General features: G+C 33.8%; 1 protein-coding gene across 2 annotated transcripts in view; it reads left to right on the top strand.

Annotated features, from left to right (window-relative positions):
• NEK7 (NIMA related kinase 7) overlaps window positions 1-24,341 on the top strand; it is a 151,289-nt gene that overhangs the window by 121,370 nt on the left and 5,578 nt on the right. For both annotated transcript variants that reach the window (XM_033199539.1, XM_033199540.1), the window contains 2 exons: window positions 5,917-6,011; window positions 10,069-10,182. In XM_033199539.1, the coding sequence (XP_033055430.1) occupies window positions 5,917-6,011; window positions 10,069-10,182 (209 nt within the window). The remainder of the gene's footprint in view (window positions 1-5,916; window positions 6,012-10,068; window positions 10,183-24,341) is intronic.

Below are 24,341 nucleotides of genomic sequence, written 5' to 3' on the forward strand. Positions count from 1 at the left end.
GAGGTTCCAAATTAGGGGAAGTTTACATTTACTGAAAATAAATATTTTCTTTTTTGAAGAGATACTTTGACTTTAAATTTTCACATTTTTATTATAGGACTTTATAGGTACTTTATTGCATTATAATTTACATTTACTTTTCAAGGGAGAAAATGCCATACTTGGCTTAATATAAATTTATAAACAAATCATTTTCTTTCGTTGTTAGCTTACTGGCAATTGTTTAAAAAATTATTTGCAAATTTTTTGTATTCCTCAAGGAGCCTCTCACACTACTAACAATCATGCTCCTCAGGGGCTTACTCTACCATGGACTTGAATATAGAGGGGGATAAAAAGTAATTTTAACAAAACTTAATTAGGATAAGTAATCTGTTAAAAAAATCTAAACACGTTACATACTCCAAAGTATATAAGTGATTGGTGATAGTTATCTGCTATTCAGGAAAATCTATTTACACCAAAATTGTATTTATTAATACATACAGTGAAGGGTTTCACCTCTGACTGCCTGTTCTAGTGAAAGGAGAAAAACAAATAAAAACACTTAAATTAATAACATATTGATATGACGTTTTCATTACTTTTATATTGTCTCCCAGAAAAAGAAAGTTTTCTCTTTGCATGTTTGTGTGAATTTACTTGTATGTGCTTGTTGTACATCCTAAAAATGAGATAGATTGTTGCTTAAAAAAAAAAAGCTAACTAAAACTCTCTGATATTGATCCTTGTGCTAAACAAATATTTGAAACCCCTTGGGAGGAAATTATGTTCTTGTTTTTGTTTTTGTTATAGGATTGCTTGAACTGCTGTTTACCTTTTGCAGTGAGACAAATGATTCTTTGATTTTGTAAAATTGCCAGCAGATTAAATGCATGGCCATCATTCAAGCTAGATATCAGAATTTTCACACTGGAGTCTCTTGAGTGTACAATTCGTGTTCCCCACACTATTTCCAAGTGTGATATATCCTCTGATTTCAACTTAGAAAATTAGTGTTCTTGAACCAGGCATTAAAACAGTTTCATTTTTGGTGCCAGGTGCCACCTGTGGTCACATACTTGTTTTTCCCCCACCTTTCCTAGCACCTCTCGATAGATCTTTGGCTTATACCCCTTCGTTGTTCAGGGTGGTTTAGAGCTGTAAAGGCAGCATATGTTCAGTCAGTACTATAGGCTGCTTTCACTGATTTATTTTTAACTTTCAATCCCTTATTGACTTAAGTAATTGCTCTGGTAAGAAGCTATTATCTAATTTTAAACTGCATGTTTAACCTCCCAGCCGCCATAACAAGTATTTATTTAAATCAGTGTAGCTGCAGAGTAGCATAATTTTCATATGTGGCCCATTGAACCTGGACCCTTATTCCTGGTTTTTCATATGTATATGCTGTGACTTTTAGATTTCTCTGCTTCTTAATTTGGAAAGATACAGATATTTTTTTCAGTTGTATTTCACAGTGGTCATTTATACTGAAATAACCATCTGCTTAAATGCAAGAGACAAGAACTACCTGGGTTTGAATTCCAAGTCTACAGCTTACCAGTTTTATGATCTTTGGCAAGTTATCCGACCAACTTCCTATGCCTTCTCTCTAAAGCAGTATAATAGTTGAAACATCTCATAAAACTGCCTTATAATAGTTCCCGTTTCACTGGACTGTGAGTCCCACAAGATCAAGGATTTGTCCTGTTTGCTTCTGTCAGCACAGGACTTAGAATTGTGTGTGCCATGCAGCAGGGCATGGTAAACTTTTCTTAAAATTCAGCAAGATAATACATAGAATGCATTTAACACAGGACCTGGAGCACAGCAACAATAACAATAAAATATGCTTAGGTGTTTTACCTCAGCATTATTAAAGCTCTTAAATGTTACCAGTTGCACTTCAAAGATGACAAATTTTATTTTATAAATGTCTTTTGCAGAAGAAATATTGATCTCCTACTCAGCCATTCTATATTGACCTCAGTTAGTACTCCTTACAATGAAATAAATGTGCCCTCTCTCCATTCTGTCTGCCAACATAATTTCTGGGCTGACTCATGAGTATGAAGGAAAGAATGGAAATTAAGTCCTATTCCCTGAAGTTGTGTGTGTGTGTGTGTGTGTATGTGTGTGTGTGTGTGTGTTTGTATCAAACTGAGGTGTAAGTCGACTTGTCTCCTTTTAATTTTCCCAAGAAGGAATATTCAAAGCTTTCTTGTCTGTAGTTTATTCTGATTCTAAGAGAAATAAACTATATTTCTAAACTTAGTTCGTTTGTTTGTACTCTCTGACTTAAAACACTCTCACTCAGCTTTCCTAAGTAATAGTTTTAAAAGGACTATTTTTTTTCCATTTTATTTTCCAGATGGATTTTTGTAGAGTTTCTTTAAGTGCTACAGAATTTTAAAGCAAAAGGGACCTCAGAGATCAGCTCATCTTTCTCATGACTTTATCTTACAGATTAGGGAAGGAAATGAAAAGAGAAGTTAAATGGTCCTGACTAGTTAGTGGCAAATGTAAGATGTGAAAGAGATTTATCTTTCACTGGTTTTGTGCTGCCTCCCTTGTTTAAAAAGCACACACACAAAAAATCCAAAGCTAACCACATGTGAGAATGCTTCAGTCATTCTGTTTTCTTTTTTCATTCAAATCTTTGCAGAGATTACAATGCTAAAATGTTAGCTAAACTATTCTGTATATAACCTACTCTGATGAAAACTGTTAATTTAGTGATATCTTTCATAATAACAACATGTTAGCAGAACTTGTTGGTTCTCTTAAACATGTTGCAGAACTTCTAGATACCGGTCTTCATTTTATTCAGGATAAAGATTAGAATATATATATTTATGGAGTATATACCATATAAAACTTTTCTTATATAGCTAGAATAAGTCAATGTAATGAAAGGGATTTTTACATGTGGATGACTGCCTTAGTATATTTTAATGTGGTATTAATATAGAATAAAGAAAGGTCGGGTAAGATTTTTAGTTGTTACTAGTTTTCCTCTAAAGTTAGCCTCTGTTTTTTATAATGTTATAATCCATTTCCTACTTTTATTCATGTCCGAAGGTTAAAGTGGCATAAGTGTCTGCTATTGCAAAATACACTCTCATTTTACCTACAATCATAAATTCTTGAAAGATAAGTGGAATTACACGTGCTATAGACTTCAAGCTTCTGAATACATAGGACAGTAATTCACATGATCATTTTAATGTCTAATCATGTCACTCCATAACTCTCTTTTCTTGTACAGCTGTTAAAAGAAGTCACAACATTCTTGAGGCAACAGAAATCGTAGACACAGCTGTCATGAATCTCTGGAAAAGTTTTTTGGAAATAATTATATCTTCATTAATTTTGAAATGTTGAAAACATATCACTGCATTTAAATGTACTGCAAATTTTCCTGAGCACTTAAACTTTTAGGCCTCTCTGCTAGATAGAGAGAGGTAAGGACGAATCAGTTTACGTGATGGGGCTGTACCTCTTTGCTCAGTGTCAGTCAGCGTAAGAGTCGTTGTCCAGAATGTAGGGGCATATGAGGTAGCATGTCAGGAGACAGTAGAACCTCCCTCTTAGGCCTGTGTTCCCCAGTTAATTATGAATTTATCCAATTAATAATTATAGTGCAGAATACAAACTTACTCATATGACTTTTGGAAATATGTTGATCAAAGAGGTGAGTAGCATCCTTAGCTTTACATTTTAATATATGCTAATGAATATATGTAGTTTAAATATTGAAATAAAACATGCTTATTTAATATAAAGAGGCTTGTTATTTATAATATTAAGAATCAATATCTAAATTTAAAGTGTCAGTCTTAACTGAGTGTGTAACTTTTTGCAATAACCTCCAGCAGCTCACTGAAAACAGATTTTTGTACATTAAGATTTTTTGCATTTTAAATTTAGCTTAGTAGAATTCCTAATCATTCTTTTCCTCTGCTCCCTTCACTTGGGTCGTTTTTGAGTTCAGTTTGTGTTGCAGTTAAGGTGTTATGCTGGGGCTAATCTCTGTAAAATGCTAGCATTTGTTCGTCTTTTTCCTTATCATCAATCTTTCACACTCATATCAAACCCCTAATGTATCAGCAGGTTTCCCAGAGCTACTGGTTAAAATTACCTTTGCTTTGGGTAAACTCTGAACCTTCAAGCCTCAGTGTTTTCAGTTGCCCCCCTGTGGATTCCGTGAAGCCTCTCTCTGCACATTCCTCACTGCCAGTCACTTGCTTTATGTCCTGAAACCAGGAGCAGAGCCCGTTTATTATTCTAACTGTACCTACCATCCTTCCTTAAATGGAGAGAATGTGTAAATATTTCCAATAATTGGTGTCACTTATGCAAAACTACAGGTGAAAGTGGTTAGAACTCCCAAAGCTAGATAGCTTGTGTTTATTTTACACAGTAATAACACAGATTCTTTAAACCTAGCTGTTTTCCAAAGTTCTTTGCTTTTCTGACACTGTAGAAATTGGCATATTTACCTGTTTGTCTTCAAAGTAAATGCTACAATTAAATAATCTATATCTTAGTTCGTCTCATTAATTTTCATATATTAATGGTTCGTATTTTATTTAAATTTCTTATCCTTCTGTTTGTGTACTTTTTTTTTTTTTTAACTTCATCACTTTCATAAATACTTTTCGTTCATCCAGCCTGACTAGGGCTATCCATGATTAGTAAAAATGGATTCCCAATACAGGTAGGCTATCATGGGTCATGGTACATGATGTTTCCACCTTTAGCTTAGTATAGTTTCCACACATAACTATTAGGTTATAAATCTATTCTTTTGGCAAACTGACTGCTGCCTTTGAGTATAGTGCTTTGATTATTGGTGTGAATCTTTTTGTTGCTTCTAACTAAAGACCCCTGTTCAGTATTGTTAGTCTTATTAAGATTTATGGTAAACACCTGGGGAGATCTTGAAAATTAATAGAAAAAGGGGACTGCCCTTTTCTCTTTGTGTAGCAACATATTTTTGGTAGCCTTTCCCTCAGGTAAATAAGATTCTAAATGTTCTTAAACTTTGATTTTCTATTTGACAAAAAGCCTTAGACTAATGATGGTGAAATAGCCATCTGAGTTTGAAATTAAAGATACTCACTTTGAAAGTCACTTAAATATTTTTACATTTCAAAGTGTAACATACATGCTTCTTTTTATTTTCAAGTGTTTAATAGCATTTTCTAAAACAGTCATAAAAAAAGTATTAGCACATCAAAGCAAACAAACAAAAACAAAAATTATCTTGAGTGTCTTGTCTTCTAAAAGGTCTCAGTCGTAACAGTAACTGAAGACATTTTTCCAGAGATGCCAGTACCCTTTCACATTTGTTATTATATAATCCTTTGATGTACAAAAGTCTGTGGTATTCTTTCTAAAGTGGAAGTAAGGCACCAAGTGCTATATCATTTGTTAACAGCCACACTGTGTTCTAAAGGATGTTTCTGTAAAAGTTAACAAATATGATTTATTTGTGCGTACTCTACTAAATTGTTACATAATACTATTTATTTTTAAATTATCATGCTTAATTATTTGGGATATGCAAACCATATTTTCTTTTAAAAAAATAAAAATAATAATAATGCCAGTGTGAATCATTTAAGTAGGTATTCTTGTCAGAATTACTTTTTTGCCCTTAGTTATGCTCCCTAGATTCTTCTTGGATTGATCAAAAGGAAATAAAGTTTAACCCACCACATTGTTTTGTACAGTTTTTAATGTACTATTTAAGGGTCAAGGAGTAAAGAAGAAATTAAAAAGTTTTTAGTATTCTCAAAAACAGCTTTCTGATCCTAATGAATTATTTTGGTGATGTTTTTAAATTCAAAATTTTGTATGTAATTTCTTACCACAGCCGCATCTGTATTTTTATATACCTCTTATTTTATTTGGTTTGTTTTTTTGCAGTTGGTACGCCTTATTACATGTCTCCAGAGAGAATACATGAAAATGGATACAACTTCAAATCTGACATCTGGTCTCTTGGCTGTCTACTATATGAGGTAGGTAATGTTGATACATTCCAAATATTGATGCAGTTTTACTTAGTATATTTCCTCTATCCTTATAGTATATACTTATTTTTTTCTGGGTGTTTAAGAATCACCTTTTTAATTATGAAGAATTTTCATTGGGTTAATAACTTTGTGTAATGGAATTTAATAACTATACATCCCTATACGTCTAATATATTTTTTAATTGTGTTCCTTTGATGACAAGTTTAAAGCATTAACTTTTATGTTAATATAATGCCTTTCTGTATATCTTGCATTTATAAAAATATACATTTGAACATCTGTAAATCTTGATCCATGCATTACAAGAGAGGTATAATGGATTGGATTTAATATATGAAAGTATAGTAAATATCTTTATCAATATTTTATTTCACTTTTACACAGGTGTTATTTAGCATTATGTATAGTATGCAAACAGATAGTTCTTCTAGGTTATCAATTTAGTTTCCATGAGTAACAATTTGTATTGGTAAAGCTCAGTGAAATGCTCTCTCTTTTGTTCTACTGGTGATCATTTATCAAAGGAAGATGGAATCATGTAGGTAGGTCCTCTAGAAATGGTGCACTGTAATAATTTGGATAGATAAAAGAAAGCATGTTAGTAACACATTTTACATCTGTGTTGATATAAAAGTATCTCAAGCTAGTGACCTCTGTAATTTTGTTTTTTTAATTGAATGATAATTTTCTTAGGAATATAGGCTTTGAGTCAAAGCTGTTAATTAAAAATTAGTCTGTGTCTAAGTAGGTTTTAATAAAGTGAGGAAATGTAATACATGGAAGCATTTTCATATCCCTGTGTAGGAATCATTTTCATATCTCTGTGTATATAAGAGAAGTCTAAAGAGGATAAATAGAAACCAATGCATTTCCTACTATATATTTCATGTCTCTTATCCTCCTGACTTAAATGAAATATATGATGAAGTCATCTATTTTAATTGTGCCACCGTTACCTGGAAGTAGAGCAGCTTTCGGAGGTGTTGTTGGACTTTTAAAAAATGTGTGTCATGATCTTTTATTATTTTATTCATTGCAGATTCAAATTTCCTTAATTTAAGGAACCTGAAATTATTTGTTTTGTCCTTCCTACTGAAGTGACTACAACTACTTAAAATGAAAGGATTTTTAAATATTCTTAAATAAACGCATACTTTGGATAATTTTTGTTATGAAACATTATGAGTCAGTAATGTAACAAAACATGTTTTTATATGTGCCCATGGGATTACAAGAAATTATGCTCACTGTTTTATATTTTGTTAATAATTTAGTACAATGCTAACAAGAACAGGATTGATTATATTGTTACTATAATGTTTAAAAGTTAGTCACTCTGTACATTTAAAATATTATCTGTTTAGTTAACCTTAGATTCCTTTAGGCCATAGTCTAATATTATCAAAGCAACATTTTCTCTTCAAATCCCTAAAAGTAAACAGCAAATTGGTTTCCAATAACTAGATTAAATTTAGCCATAAAAAAAAAAAATTCTGTTGAATTTTGAGAGGAAGTTTGCATAATTATTTTAGGTCTAGCAGACTCATGTCAAAACTGAAATAATTTATCACATTTTGAATTTGCCTTTGAGAGATGGTGTCCCATTTTTAGGCGGACTTAAAATGCCACAAAAATAAAAATAACATCTTTGGACATTCCTACATCCATGAGTTATATGTATTGTGGATGATTTTGAGTTAAAGTATCTATCATGCTAACGTTAGTTTTCATCTCAATGCATTTTCTTGATTTCTCCATGCAAATCTTTTAGAAGAACTAGAATTTTTCTAAAGCTTTAATTTAACTTTGTTCTATCTCCTTTCAGTTATGTTTCAATGTATTGTTAATAGAAATACCTAACAGTTTGGCTTTTAAAAATTGGTCATAACATCACGTATTTTGTATTGTACGCACTAAAAAATTACTATTAACAATGAAGACGTAGGAAGCCTTTTTTGAAAATGTATTTTAAACTCAGAAAATTAGACTTTCAAATATTCCTGAAACCTCAAAAAAAAAAAAAAAAAAAACTAGCAGTACAGTTTTAATTGATATGCAACAAAGTAGACTTTACTAATTAAAATCAAGATGCTGTGCTTTTGCTACATGGACCTTTACATGGAAAAGTAGGTTTTACACATTTCCTTTATTGTTCAGCGCAGCAATTGCATCCTTACAGGGTTGTAGGTTGGTGGCTTACAGTTCAAAAAAAAAGAGAGCTGCCACCAGCCCCGAAGACAGACAGTGGGCTTTCGTCCCTCCGACACCCCCAGAATACTAATCAGGAAAGTCAGACCCTGGAGGTCAGGGAGTAAGTCAATCATTCTAGCGATCGTCTCAGTGTGGAGGATCAAATTAGCCTGAAAAATTCAGCTGCTGGGAGGAGAGGGCGAGCAGCTGTCAGGGGCAGCATCGAGATGCACTAATGAACCAGATGAATAGTGCAAAAGCTTGAAAATAAAAACAGGACAGTTGACATTTTTCATCTGTCAAAGCAGGAGATGCATGAAAATATACTATTCCTGTTTAACTCCTTAGGGGACATTCAGATTTTTTTTTTTTTTAACACTCTGCAGTACTGAGGAAGAGGACTATAATGAACGCCTAGAATATGATAATGAATATATGTACATTTACTTAAGGTTTTGCAAACACAGAGAGACTATAGTTTATGTATACAGTGTATTTTTAAGGTAACATTTATCTTAAAGTGTCCTTGCGTTTAAAACAAAAACTATTATTATTATTATTATTATTGTAGTTCTTTTAGAAATTTCCTCTCAGAGTGTTTTATATGATTGGGGCATTCAGATTTTTTAACTTTTTTCTCATCATGTGAAACAACTCTTCCTAAGGTACTTCTATATAGTTGTGTGCACGTTTTATGTAAAACATAGGCAAGGTAAAAATGTGTTGAGCTACTTTCCAGTTTTGATTTCCAATCCCATCCCCTTCTCATCAAGGCTCTGAAGGAGTTAAAGCTCTGTCTGGAGCACAGAAGACAGATGAGAGCCATTTTCAGCTTGTCCTGTCCCCACTGACGCTCACTGAGTAGCACAGCATGGACTAGCGTGTTTCACACACACTCTGCCTGTCTGGGGAATGTACACATTGTCCTTCCAAAATCAAACTTATTAGCACATGTAGAAAAGGGTGACTGACTTTGGGGCAGCCTGGCACTCCGTGTTGTATTCTTGCTGCTGCGGTTCAAAGATTTAGAAGGTTTTGAACAGGATGCGAACATTTTAAATTGAATTTTTAGTTTGTAACCCTGCTTACCACAGTACTTGCTTGCACTTTAAATGTCAAGTTAGAACCTTGTCTTAAAATAAATTTAAATTCAATAATGTCTTTTTTAAAGTTGTTCATCCTTTGGGTCACGTTTTTCTGCATAAAAATCTCATTTGGAAGCCTTGAATTACAGCTATGACTCGTAGAGCTTTTGAGCATATTTAATGTTTTTGAGACATTATCAAAAGAAAAGAGTTCTAATTCATTGCAAACTATTTGGGGATCTGTTATTGCATTTAAATTGAGAAGACTGTTTTTTCTCAGAATAACCTTTATCTTCAGAAACTATTATGCAAGACAAAATGCTCTGCATTCTCTTCCCTATGCTAGATTATAATTCAGCTTTAACTTCAGTTTCATGTTTGTTCTATATGGTTGAGCTATACCTTGCCATGACTGTTTTGTTATAAGATACAGTAGTTGTTTTTATGTCATTATAGGTACAAAGAGTTTTTAAATTGTGTTATTTTTCTTAATATTGTTTTATGTTGCATTTGTATATAAAGAAATATGTTAACTAATTCTCTATTTTAGGGCATTTTAAATGTTGGAAAAAAAAACAAAAGTTGCAGAAAGATTTTTAACTCTTAATACATTTCCTCAGACGGGGATATTCGTAAAAATCAAAATGCCCAGATAACTTTATTTAAAATATTTGTAATTATTTTCTACTCCTGTATAATATACTTGATGAAATCACCTTTTAAGTTACCATGTAACTATATCAGTTTCATTGGGAGCATTTTACAGATGGCTGCATTACAGAGTCCTTTCTATGGTGACAAAATGAATTTATACTCACTGTGTAAGAAGATAGAACAGTGTGACTACCCACCTCTTCCTTCAGATCACTATTCAGAAGAAGTAAGTCATTTTCAGTCCACATGTTCGTCTGTTGTCCATTTTGCTAACATTTTTATTTTATTAAGAAATTTTACTTTATCCAGAAATGAAAATGAATGGTATATGTAGCAGAACTAGCACATTTTATTCTGTTTTCATTTTCTTGGAGACTTGCTGTCTAAAGAGTTGACTCTGCAATTCATGATGTGTAGTAGACCACAACACAGCATGTGGTGTAAAATTGGCCACTTTCTAGGTGTGATAAGAATAGTAGCTGACTCTACAGTGTACTGAATAGTGCAAAGGGCAGAATTAATGCTCATACCTAGGCTCTAGTTAATCATCATGTCTGGTGGCCCTTCGTAACAGGGCTAACTCCTTATTCTCACAGTCCTAGACCAGCACACATTTGTAATTTTCTATTTTGGCAGAACTCCCCTTTCATCCATATTTTCCAAAGCTCGAAACATGCATCTCTTAACTACATATCTCTGACCCTTATTCTTTAAGCTTTATCTTCCCTCCTTTGACAATACCTGTCCTATCATCACCTCACTGCTATACCCAGATTCTACTGGGGAAATGTTTCGAGGTTATCATTGTAGACATGTTTAAAAAGTGTGTTAGCTGTGGCTGAAAATCTTAGAAGGCTACCTTATTAAGATCTGAGTCTGAATGCTTGCTTGCTTTGGTAACCCATTGAAGTGAGTTGTTTTGGCTCTACCCAGTGTCCAGTCTTTCATTGAACAAAACATCTCCCATTTTAGCCTAACATATCATGATTTTACCAATATTTAAGGAGTATATATGCAGAATAGCAGTATCTCAGGTCAACTAAAATGTTTCATATTAGCACTTTATGGAATACTCATCAGGGACCTACCCAGAGAAAATAATGTCTTGAGTTAGGACATTGCACCTTCTCATGAGCAACAGATTTTTTGCCTCAGGAAAATGGAAAGGAGAAAAGAAAAAATATAAAACACTTATAATGTTCACTTATTAGGTAATAATGTCAGTCTTCCTATTGTGAAACGAATAGCATTGGGTCTTAGTATTATGTAAGGAAATTTGAGTTCGTGTAACTTGAATAATAAATATCTCTAAAGAATTTTCACCACATGTAAAGCATTTGTGTTCCTATAATATAATAGGCACTTTTTCTTCTGGTAGTTTTGATACTGATAATCGGTGATGCCTGTTTTTTTCTCCATAACATTCGTATTCAGGTAATTAGAATAAACTGTTACACAGCAGTGATGATGATTTAAAAGTATTATCTTTATTTGATGTTAATACTATTATGTTAGCCATTTTTAATTACTATTTTGGGTATAGACTATAAATATGGCATTTCACAAAACCAACTTCAGAACTATAGGCCTGGAAATACAGTAGGGTGTGAACAATAATGCAAAATGATAGCAAGAATGTCAGGGGCCTTTCTTTGTTGTGTCATTCATGCTGTCTTCTTTTTTCCATGAAGCGCATGAATATTTCACATATCTGCATCCTCATCCCCTATTCTTCTTGACTAATTTTCAGAGTGTCTGAATTTGCATTTCACATGGTAGCTGATTAGGAGATGCCGAGTGCAGCAGTGAAGCCTCAGCAGGCGGTTACCATGGTGACCTTCAGCAGGATTTTAATGATGATACCACTAGTGGTTCGTTGAAGTCGGCCTGCCTGCAGGGCTACTTCACTGCAGCTAAGTGTGAAGTTGGATATGCGGATTCTCAGCCAAGGGGCAAATATCAAAGTCTGGCCCAGATAGAAGGTCTTAGAGTTGGGAAAGGAAAATAGATTCCACTTTTTACTTCACTCTATATAGTTACCAGTTTCGAAAAGAGCTATAAAGCAAAACACATTATATGGTGTACTTTCCAAAAAAGTGTGATTCCTCGTATTGGTAAAATCTGTTGTCATTCCCTGATGAAATAGAAAGCTGTAGTTTCTAGGTAAACGTGGAAGATAATTCTTACTAAAGAATTGAATATAAAAATATGCAGACTGTATAACAATGTTACTTTATTTAGTTATGTAGAAGAGTTCTCAAAACAAGAACTTTGAAATGCAGATGTGCTAATAAATATTTTCTGTCCTTAAGTAGGAACTCATTATTCAGAATTCATGGTAGCCAAAAATCCCAAATTTGGTAGTGCTATAATGTCTCAAATTTTTTTTTATAAAGTAGACTTTTTAGATCTTTTAAAAAATCCAAAATACCATTTAATTTGTTAGTATGGCAAAATACAGGAGCCAATAAAAAGTGAAGTACAGAGTTTTTCAACAGTGAACTTTTAATTAAAAGAGTTTATTTTGTTAATTTTATAGCTACAATGATAACAGACTGTGTAACTATTTGAAAAATAATAAACAAGCAAATCAGCTTATCAAATATGTATTTGAGAGCTTACCAAATTTATGTAACTACTGCCAAATTTTTAAGGTTACTGCCCAAACAAGATTTTAAGGGAAGATTTCATGAGAATACTAGCTATACCTGCCAATCAGCCTCAGTTGATAGGAGTCCTAAGGAACCCTACACAATTCATTTTTAGATATAATCATTCTATTTAAGAACCCAGAGTTTAAAAGCTTGGAATTTTTCTTTTAATTTCCTATCTTATATTCTAAAACATATATAACAGTTAAGCATTAAAATAAAAAATGAGAAGTTTTAGAAAATAAGCCTGTATATCAAATCTTTTTTTTTTTGAATTATGCTAGTCTTAGTATGTACAAATAATTAGGGTTCTAGATTGATTTATTTCAGCTACACATGAATGATATTAGGGAATCTATATTTTATGGCTTACTTAAATATTTTTATTTCTGATTTCTTTTGGTATTTTGTGTTTTTTCCTTTTTTAGTAGTGATCTCATCCATGTATCAATGGGCAGTTACTATATTTAACACGAGTCCTGGGGTTGAAAAGATAGATATCTTTCCTTAGATGTCTCTTAGTTTAAATGAAACTTGGTATTGTTGGTGACAGTGAAGCAAACATTTACTTATGTATAAGGAATTGTGACTCAAAAGGCCCGTCGTAAACTAACCTGGGCTCATCTCTCAAGAATTATTGATCATCGGATATTCTTTTCTTCTTTCTCTAACTCTTATCAATGCAAGTTCTACTAGAAGTTCCATGAATTTTCATGCTTTTATAGATGATGTTTCCTCTTTCTGAAATACCTCTTTTCCTGTTCTTTACCAAAGAAACTCATTCTTTTCCTTTCAAACACAGTTTGGACATAAAGTTTTCCTGCATAGTTTTCCCTGACCTCCTCTCTTCTCTCCCCAGTGCCTCCTCCCTTGGCAGTTATACCATGTTGTAGTAGCTTCCTTGCATGGATGCCTCCCCCTGCAGACTGTCAAGCTCCTGCCCTTGAGGATCAGTAACTCTGCTGCTTATCTGTGTATCTCTAGGGCCTGGGACCTGACACATTTTTAAAGCCTTAGTAATTGATTGATTGATTGATTGATTGATTGATTAAAGGAATGAACATGGAAATCTCAGAGTTAGATTAAAGGATGAACTAATAAATGACAATTGAATGAGTGAGAGAAACTTTTCCAAAGAACTCTGTAGAGTAAGGCAGAAAATTACTCACAAGATAGGTCAGAGGACGTGGATAGTTTTCTTTTATTGATATTACTTCCTATTTTACATAAGCACCATTTTCTCTATAATGCTGGGTGTCCATTTACTGGGAAATAAGATAAATACGCTGTTTTCCTTTAATTTCAGTACTTAATTTCTTTGAGAGACATTGGAATAGTCATCAAAATTATCTATTTGTTCACGAACTTGTCTCATGAAACTCTGAAAAACAATGGTAAATAGCTATATTGTTAATTATTTAGAAATTTAACTGATACTGTTAAAATGTCAGCATTAATATCAAACAAAATATATACTTCATTTATTTCAATACTTTTTATTTGTTATTAAAAATTCCTAATTTAAATAGAGAAGTCATAAGAAAGGTTGACACAGTGGTATCTCAGTGGTTGCTTTAGCATAACATTTCTGGACTGGGTGCAGTGGCTCGCGTCTGTAATCCCAGCGCTTTGGGAGGCGGAGGCGGGCGGATCACGAGGTCAGATCGAGACCATCCTGGCTAACACGGTGAAACCCCATCGCTACTAAAAATGCAAAAAATTAGCCGGGTGTGGTGGCAGTCACCTGTAGTCCCAGCTACACGGGAGACTGAGGCGGGAGAATGGCATGAACCTGGGAGGTGGAGCTTGCAGTGAGCGGAGACCGAGCCACTGCACTCCAGCCTGGGCAACAGAGTGAGACTCCGTCTCAAAAAAAAAAGGCGTAACATTTCTTTTCATGTTAGATTTGAGGAGATAGATTTGGAAGAAAGTTCTGTAAGTTGAGTACGGGGTTTACAGATGAAAGTTTAAGAAATGGAAATGAGAAGGAAGGATAAAGGGTGCCCTTCATTGAAGAAAATTGAATAGAGATAAATTGAATACTAAAAATAATGCTTTGAGTGAAAAGGAAATTTAAGCACCTGTCAAACATTGGAAAGATAGTTAAAATGTTTTTAATAATTAGACTGTTAGTACAACAATGCTTGCTGATCTGAACTAGTGGTTATGGCAGATGTTTATTTAGTAGTAATTTTAAATGTATTATAAATAAGAAAAGACTGTTGAAGGATACAATATTTGTGGTTATTGTGATTATATTCTGATTACATTTGCAAAAACTTGATAGTTTAGTAAGTCTCATTAATGCTTTTTGTAGGTGAAGAAACCAACAAAATGTATTTTGGAATCGGAATTATTAACCCAGTGATCAGTTTCCACATTACTTAGTGTCTCTTTTGTTTTACATTAAATTTATATTCATTTTATGACTTTATACGTCCAGCCCACAGATAGAAAACTGTTTTTTTTAAAAAATCAAGTAATGAGCCTACTCAAAAAAATTATCCCATAAAATATCAACCTGAAAGGTCACATTCAATCAAATAACTAATAGAGAATGAATGAATCATAAACTTTTACCTCGTAAATGCTAATAAATATATTTTGGTTTTATCTCCTATTATTTTTGACTTTGTTTCTTAGGTGGACAGTGTCCCTCTCCTCTTTTTTTTTTTTTTTTTTAAAGATAGAGAAATGGAAGGCAGCAGGGGAGGGTTCTTTCTGGCTTCTCCTGGAATAGGTTAGCCGTGCAGCCTGATATCTTTCCTGCTGCTTCATTCAAATGTTTAAGAATTTCTGGCATCATTTCCTATATTGTTGAAACAAGAAAAGTGTTGATTTTCTGGAGTATTTAAAATGAACACAGGGATTAAAAAGTACAGGTTTTTTTTCCTATGGTTGATTATGTATGAATAGCAAAAATAGTAAATTTTTAATTGAACTAAACTGATTTCAGATATTTACAGGTTATTGGAGAATATAACGTATTTATGTGGCTTTGAATAAAATTATAATACTGAATTTTTTTCAACTTTTGAAATCATGTTTTCTTTAACGCAATTATGAATTTTCCTGTTAAAGAAGGGCAATGGCATCATTCCCATTTTACGTATTAGTAAGTAGAGACCTAGACAATGTTTAGAGCAAACATTGGACATCGCAATGGTGCCCGTGCGGCATGGCATCCCCCTGTTTGTGTTACAGGAACACAGAGCCCAAAGTAAACTCAGGTGTTTTATGAATGAGCGTTTCATGAGTTTTACTCTTAGACTTACTAATTCTTTATTTTTCTCCTCTCTGTTCTTAATCCTTTCACTCACCATATTTATCTGGAATCTCCTTCCCTAGAGGCATAGCAGGTTGGAGGGCAGAGGCACGATGAGGCATTTGCTTAGAACACTCTTCTGGCTCATGGTAACTCAGGGGCAATGTGACATTGAAAGGAAAGGATGAGGAAATGGCAGAAGGGTAGGAATTATTTCTATATATTTGAGTATGGAAAACCAAGCATGTATCTCAAGATAGCAAATATGTTGATCCATAATATATTGAACAAAAAACGTTACAGTTTGTCATAATTTTACTAATACTTTGTTTTCAAATGTCTGCTGTTAAGGAAAGGAAATCACTAAATGAAAACTTTAAAATTGTAACTGGATTTCAAACCCAATATTTATAAATAATTTTTGTTTATTTTTAAATTTAGAATATATTTAAAGAAGATTTTTAAGGGAGTTAAGTCAGTAACAAAAATGACGTTTGTTTTGGTTCATGAAAAGAACTGCTTTATGTAAATAAGAAAAAAAAAAACAAGATGAAAGTGTCAGGTAGAGATTATTTTTGCATTTTTTTTTTTTTTTTTTTTTTTTGAGGCGGAGTCTCGCTCTGTTGCCCGGACTGGAGTGCGGTGGCCGGATCTCAGCTCACTGCAAGCTCCGCCTCCTGGGTTTACGCCATTCTCCTGCCTCAGCCTCCCGAGTAGCTGGGACTACAGGCGCCCGCCACCTCGCCCGGCTATTTTTTGTATTTTTAGTAGAGACAGGGTTTCACTGTGTTAGCCAGGATGGTCTCGATCTCCTGACCTCCTGATCCGCCCGTCTCGGCCTCCCAAAGTGCTGGGATTACAGGCTTGAGCCACCGCGCCCGGCCTATTTTTGCATTTTTGAAGTTAAGTTTATAAAACTTTTTTATTCATCTGAGCAGTCCAGATATTTTTGGTTTGCAATTGCTAGATTTACAAATGTTAATAGATCTATGCAAATTTTCTGGAGTTGTTACTGGAAATTAATCAAGGTTGTTTAAGTTGGTGTTAGAGGATTTTTTTCTAATACATTTTCCCAAGATTATTTAAAAGAAGGACATTATTTTATATGGCACAAATGATGTCTGAAGGTTATTCTGTACAAATATTTCTGCAGTCTCTGCAACCATGTAATCAAATTCTAAGGTAAGAATATTTTACTTTAAAATGTAGAGAGATATATATAATAAAATCAATAATATATAATTGAGCCATTATTTATTAAAATTAACAGTGTTATCTCAAACACTATTAATAACGTTCAGTTTTCTTTCCTATAAATTGTTTCAGTAAATTTAATATTCTCATCACTTACAATATCAGTTGGCCACCTTGCTGAAAGTTGCCATATAAGATTAGATCTTTAAGCTTTGAATGTTCTATTTTTGTTTAAAAAATATAGTTAAGCAGTCCCTTTGTTCACCTATGCTTCTGAAGTGACACTGGGGACTTGCTCCTTGAAGACATGAATCCAAAACGGTGTCCTATATTTCACATGTCCTGTGGGATCCTACAGAATCATGTAACTTCGGTAAGACTTTCACGGTTTTCAGAAGACACTGAATGATCTTCAGCTGTGAAATGTAGACATGACATTACCTTATATCTGCGTAAGATTACTTTCTTTTCCCTTTCCCTTTACCCCCAAGTCAATCACTAGTGACACTTTGGTGTACAAGTTGGATACGCCTAATCATTTTGTATAAATATCTAAAGCTCCAAAATATAGTGTACTTTAATGTATTAGACCCACTTTGGGGTGCTAAAATGCGTCCTTGGGTAGATGGAAATTGGGTATATCCGGGAGGCTGACATAACATAATTGGTCTCAGAGGGATTAAGATGGGGGTGAAAAAGAAACAGTACCAATAGCACTAGTCTTTATTATTCTGTTGAGAATTGTGTTAGTGACCTAAAGCTATAATGCACAAAGAGCCTTATTGTTATTACCTGTACGTGCCTGAACTTGATCTGTAATTGGGTTATCACCCTGACGACAATGACTGTTAACACTGTCTTCTTTTTAATATTTCTGATATCAACCTATTTGCTTTGATATCTCTTTAGAAATATATAGATCAAAATATATTAGTATTTCCTCTACTTTATTGAGAACATTCATTAATTTCCTTATGGTTAATGACCTATAATCCCTTAGGAATGTTGTAGAAAATCCATTTTTTTCTACTTTATATACTTTGTTTCATTTAAGCGTTTCTGTGTTGCTTTTTAAATTTTTGTGAAGCATCTGAATTAAACAGTTTTCTCTGATTTTGCAAAGGCTTTTGTATGTTCAGACCTTTACTTTTGCCTTATTTTTAACATATTATATAAAACAATTTTTATAAAAGCAACGAAGTGGACATTTTTTACAAACAAGTAGAAAGTGATGCAAACTAAATTTTCTGAGATAACATTAACCCTGAAATGCTTACTTAGTTGTATTTATTCTTATTAATGTTGTAATATCTACTGATATTGGAATTATTTCTAAAATTTAAAGCAATAAATGGAAAACTAACTCCCTCAATTCAAGGAAAAGAAATGTTTTGAACAAGTGATTGACTAATATTATTAGAAATTGAAACCTGACGTGAAGGAATAGATAGGAAATTCTTAATGTTATTATCTGATCACATTTTCCTTGAACATGGTTAATAATATAGTACTTAGAATCATTGCACAGTATTGGATAAATGTTAAAAGTTTTTAAAATAACTTTATTCCTTCCAGAGGTTAACAGAAACTTTTTAAAAATGTAAAATAAACACTGAGGGAGATGTCTAAGATGTTTGTCTCATTTTGATTATTTGACATCTGAAAAAAAAAAAACTTAGAGGCATTTCTTATGTTCATCAGGTCACTATGTAATTTTAAAATCCAGAGTAAATAAATTGTTCTGTGGCAAAAATGAAGTATATTTCATTTGGAGAGAGTTTACTGGCATTTTCATGAGTCAGATTAGAAATAACATTAATATTATCCCTCTAGTCATAATATCTGAATATTTTGGTGTCATCATTTAAATATATCTCTCACAGATAAAGTAGGCCTGTATCTTATTGGGAGTTTTGCAGAACTCTAGAGAAAATTTTTTGGTTTGTTTTTTGATCAGAATTGGCCTATGAAATGTGAAGGCAGATCCATTAATTTTAGAAACCCGAGGAACTGGTGTTAGAACTAACATTCTTTTGAAAATCTAATAGCCCAACAATCTATCTTTGACTGTGTGGAAGGTCACCACACCTTTGTGCAGAGGTGGCCGTGAGAGGCCCTGCAGATCAAGTTAGAATTTTCCCCAGCAGTATAATATAGTACTGTATATAAAAGCTTGGGCGCTGGAGTTAGACTGCTTTGGTTCAAATCTAGGCTTTGCCTCTTATGCCTTTGTGGCCTTAGGAATGTTACTACTCTGTAAAATTGTACATACCAGTAGTGTCCACCCCATAGAGTTTTTATGAAGGTTGAGTAAATTAAATCATGTAAAATGCATAGAATGGTTCATAAATATTAAATATTAGCTTTTAGGAAATAGTTTTTCTTTACTTGAGCACTGGAACTAGCATTTAGTTGAAACCCTAGAGTTATCTCAAAGAGCATAAGGAGATATCTTTTGATCTGAAAATGTTCAGGGGACTGTATTTTCAGTTTTCCATTGGAGTCTTAGAAAAACTAATAATTCTGTAAAATATCTAAGTCTAAGTACTATAACCCCAGATATGTTCCCTAGCTGCAAAAAGTGACCCCTTAGTAACCATGAGTCAAACTATTACGTATATTTAACATTGTAAAAATGGGTTTTTATCTTCTTCTTATTAATAAATTTTAAACCCTAGTTCTTAATACAATTCCTGGTTTATAATACACAGGTGACTATTTTATCCTCCTATTCATGATGGCAGGGGCACAAATAACTCTACCATCTTCAAGTGGTATTATAATTTTGTATTCATTAAAAGAAGAAGGGGTGAGATGTGACCTTGTTTATAATTGTTATTTAGTCTTATAGGAGACTATTCATGGATCCATATGAATTCACATTTTTAAACCAAATTATTAACATTAAAGGCATGAAACTTAGTCTCTGGTTGTTTATAACATAAAAGTAGATTACTTGTGATTTTTCCCCTTATGATACCAAAAGGCTTTTGCAACTTATTTTCCCCCCACTAGAGTAACAGGTCTATTTAAGTATATCTTTAGAACAACAAATCATTATCTCATAAATACCAAGGAAAATAACATCAAATTCAGAATTCAGCCTATATATATATCTCCTATTATGTAATTTACAATCCACTTTTCTTTAAAAATATTTGAGATAATTTATTGCAATGGACTTGACTTACCTGTTGTTAAAAAGGATATTTAAGTAAAATTCAGAACCAGGATAGAAGGGAATGTAAATGTGTACCTGTTATGACCAACAGACTTGCTGTGATTGAGGTTCTCATTTAGTTATTGCTTCCTTTATCTCATGGTACAAAGGGAAACACAGTAAGCAAGTTAGTTTCTGCTTATAAGGGGGAAATATACTATTAATAGTACCTCACAGAAGACAAAGTTTTCTCCTACTAAGTTATGGTAAAAATATCTCGTATGAAGATCTGTGAGTAATGTTGAAGACACTGCTTAGTACATTGCAGCAAATACCTAAGTGATGTTTGATAAAATCCAAAAGCAAGTATCAAAGCACAGTTTTGGAAAGGCACTTTGTCAGCAGGATAAACAAATGTGCTCCCAGGATGCAGCTTTCTGGTGGTCTAATTTAATTAAAGGATAGAACTTAGATTATCCAAAGTTGTAAAGATGACTTTTATTCATTACAGAGTATTCCCTAAATTTTAATTCTCAAGAAGAATTTGATAGGACCCACTACATGGCACACTATTTAAGGTTATATACTCTTTGACAAGAACCTGGATTCTACTCTGCTGATTTGCTTAAGGGAAAACAAACAACATGTCAGGTGGACACCCTTAGTGAAATTTGAGCCATCTTACCTCTGTGTTCACTGAATAAAAGTCAGACCAATCTCTGAGTGGAATAAACTAACTATGTTACTTTCTCGATTCTGTGATGACCTGTTAATATCTAGTCACTCATGTCTCCTGACTGGAACTCAGATGATACCTTAAATCAAGTGGCATCCTTTTATAATGGAAATGATTTGAAATTAGTGTCACTAATAATCATCATGTATATATAGCTGTATTAAGCATCATGAGAAATTCAAACCAAAAGACCAAGTAAGTAAAAGTAGAAGTAAACAAGCTGTCAACAATGGCAAGTGGCAAAAGACCTGCATGAAAAAAATCAAATACCTTGGGTTCCAACTCAAGTTCCACCATTAATTTTTTAATTCATTCTTGGATTTTTCATCTGTAAAATGAGACTGTTGTGGGAGATTACAGTGCTTTAAAAATAGCTGTTAAAATTATATGGAAGATTTTGTAAAATGATAAGTTCTCTATAAATATGGTATAATACAGAATGATACCTACCATTAAGCAAGACTAAATCAACACATGAGTATTGAAGAGAACCATACAATTAAAAATGATTGTTTAATGTAGGTTAACAACTTTTTACTTGAGCTATCTCCTTTATCTTCATAATCTAGATCTGGTAGAGTCACAAAAGTTATTTAATGTATACAATTCAGTTATCTCGATATGAATGCAGAATTAAACCCAAAATTCAGGAATTCATATTTCTGCCCAAATCCCAGTGTGTCAGTGTCTCAAATGTGATGACTTCAAAAACTCAAAGTGTCCTTCTTGCCCTCTTCAGGCCACACCTCTTTTAGCGTTACCACTTCTGTTATCTCATTTCAGATACCCTGGTGAATACTTCTGATGAATACTATTTCTTGCCTGAAATCTTAGAGGAACTTAATTGAGCATTTTGCTGGCATTGTTCTCTTTTTGCCTGTCTTTACACCAAGAAAATACGTGCTGAAGCACAAGTCTAATGATCTCTCCCTCTTGCCTTAAATACTGATTTCCCATTGTCTATGTGAATAGATTTGAAATCCCTTAAGTCTTTTCTTTGACCTCAGCTTATCATTTCATCTCTGTTGCTCCGCATTCATGCAGAAGTACTTGCCATGCTTTCACACACATCATACTTTCTTTGGCCAAGAATCAAGGTTCATTCTGTTACCTCTGCTTAGAATTCTCTCCACCCCTTTTATATATTAAGATTATGGTCTTGCTTCAAACCTCAGCTCAGATGCCACCTCCACAAAACCTTTTCTTTTTTCCTCAGCCAGAAGTTACCTATTCATTCTTTCATTCATTCGGCAAGCCAGTGAGTACTTACTGTTCATCCAGTATCCATCCTCTAGATCTTGCAGTTTAATAGAAGAAAACAGACATTTAATGAAGTGCAATAAAGTGTTATAAGGACCTTAATATGAGTATGTGAAGGGTACACTGGGGGCCAGGTAGAATAGAGTAAGTTCCAAGTAGCAAATACAGTAATGAGGAAGGACTTTAGAGAAGAGATACTCAGCGAGGAGATGCATGGGTCAGGCAGACAGGTGAGAGAGTTAGGGGATTTGAGGGAGGTGTTATAAGCAGAGGAGCAGCATACACAAAGATGTAGGGGCATGAAGCAGTTTGGTAAGCACAGAACTATAAGTGCTTTATTATGGTTAGAAAATAAGGTGGGGTGGGGGAAGGGAGGAGGAATTTGCGACTAAATAGGAGCCTGGAAAGGGAAGCAGGAGACTGATTTTAGTGGCTCATATTATGCCATGCTAAGGGCCTTAGCTTTTCTAAGAGGTATGGGGAGCCATCGAAATGCTTAAAGTTGAAGCATCACCTGGCTAGTTAGGCAGTGCTAGGGAAATTGAAAGACAACCAAAAGCAAAGCCGTCAGTTGGAAGACTGTTCCAAGAGTGTGGCAGTGGAGATGGTGTGGCAAATACAAACACAAGAGTTAAGGAGCCTGGGACCAATAGGACTGATTGCTGATGGTTAGGCAGGTAGGAAGGAAGTATGATGAGATGTTTGGTATGAATTCCAAATTTTTGACTTAAGAAGTTGGAGGTGATGTTAGGAAGAGCTGGTTAGGGGAGAAAAAAATACTAAGATTTCAGTTTTCAACATGTTTAATGTGAATATTTATGTGCAACTGTACTCAGAAGGCAGTTGGAGGTGTGGGAACAGAGCCTGCAAAGAGGTCTAGGCTGGAGACAGATGTCTGTGTTCCTCAGCGTGTTGGTGGTTATTGAAGGTGTGGGAGTAAGTGCAGTTGTTGAAGATAAGAAGGAAGAGTGAAATGGCAAAAGAGCTAAGAAAAGGAAAATATTCAGGGCATACCAACATTTGGTAGATTTTTCAAAGGAAGATAAACCTACAAAAGAAGCTAGGAAGAAAACGTCACAGAAGTTAAGGTCTAGGCCGGAACTGAATGATGTAAATCCAAAAGGATAGGACTGACCAGGATGAAGGGGATTGGAAATGGTTCCAGTCAAATCAAACACAACCGTACTGGAGGAAGGGAAGGAGAGACCCAGAAGGACAGGAGCGTGTGCTTACATTTCTGATGTGACACAGCATTTTAAGAAAACGCTGTGTCCTTGGAAGACAGAGACTAAATTGGTATGAAAGTGAAGATTACAACCAGATAATCAAAGAGATTTGTATTGATTCACATCAAATAAACATGAAAGTGACCCAAGATGAGGGTTGCATTACTTGGAATGGAGAAAGATACTGTCAGCTGTGTGGATATCAATACCTCCATGAACGAGGTACAACTCATAGTTAAACAGATTTTAGAAAAAGAGAAAGGTAATTATTTCCCTCTTCTGGGCAGCTGTACTTAATCTTTTACCTTTATCTCACAGATATCTCTTGAGATACCTATCACTTTGTAGTTTATAATAGAATTATTTCTATGATTTCCTACAGTCACATTAGTTTCTTTGTTCCTTCTATCTTCCCCTAGATTGTAAGCTGTTTAAGGCCCTGTGCTGTATATTTTTCATTATTGCTTTATCTTTACTACCTAACAAAGTGTCTGGTACATAATAAATACTCCATTGGAAACTATTGAATGAACAATTGAATGAAAGGATGAAAATGGAAGAGAGGGACAAAAAGAAAGAACGAAAGAGTCAGGTGGTTAGAAAGGAAAATAAGTCATTCTCTCACTTCTCATCCTGGACCGCAAGCCTTCCCTTGTGGACAGGTCCTTTGTCTTATCCGGTGCCATCCAGTGCCACCAGCATAGTGTCTCTTGCAGAGTAGATGATCTAGAAATGTGGTTGGAGTGGGTAAGTGGGAGCATTCCCAAAGCATATTTTAATTTCATAGGTTTTCTTTCTTTTTATATTTCATTAACTTTTAAATGTAACAAATAATTGAAAAGTTATCAACAGATTATTTGATTCGTAAATAAAGTATGCATGTTCTATATTTC

The sequence above is a fragment of the Trachypithecus francoisi genome, unplaced genomic scaffold (genome assembly GCF_009764315.1).
Source record: "Trachypithecus francoisi isolate TF-2019V2 unplaced genomic scaffold, Tfra_2.0 Lachesis_group5, whole genome shotgun sequence".
In the NCBI taxonomy this organism is placed as follows: domain Eukaryota; kingdom Metazoa; phylum Chordata; class Mammalia; order Primates; family Cercopithecidae; genus Trachypithecus; species Trachypithecus francoisi.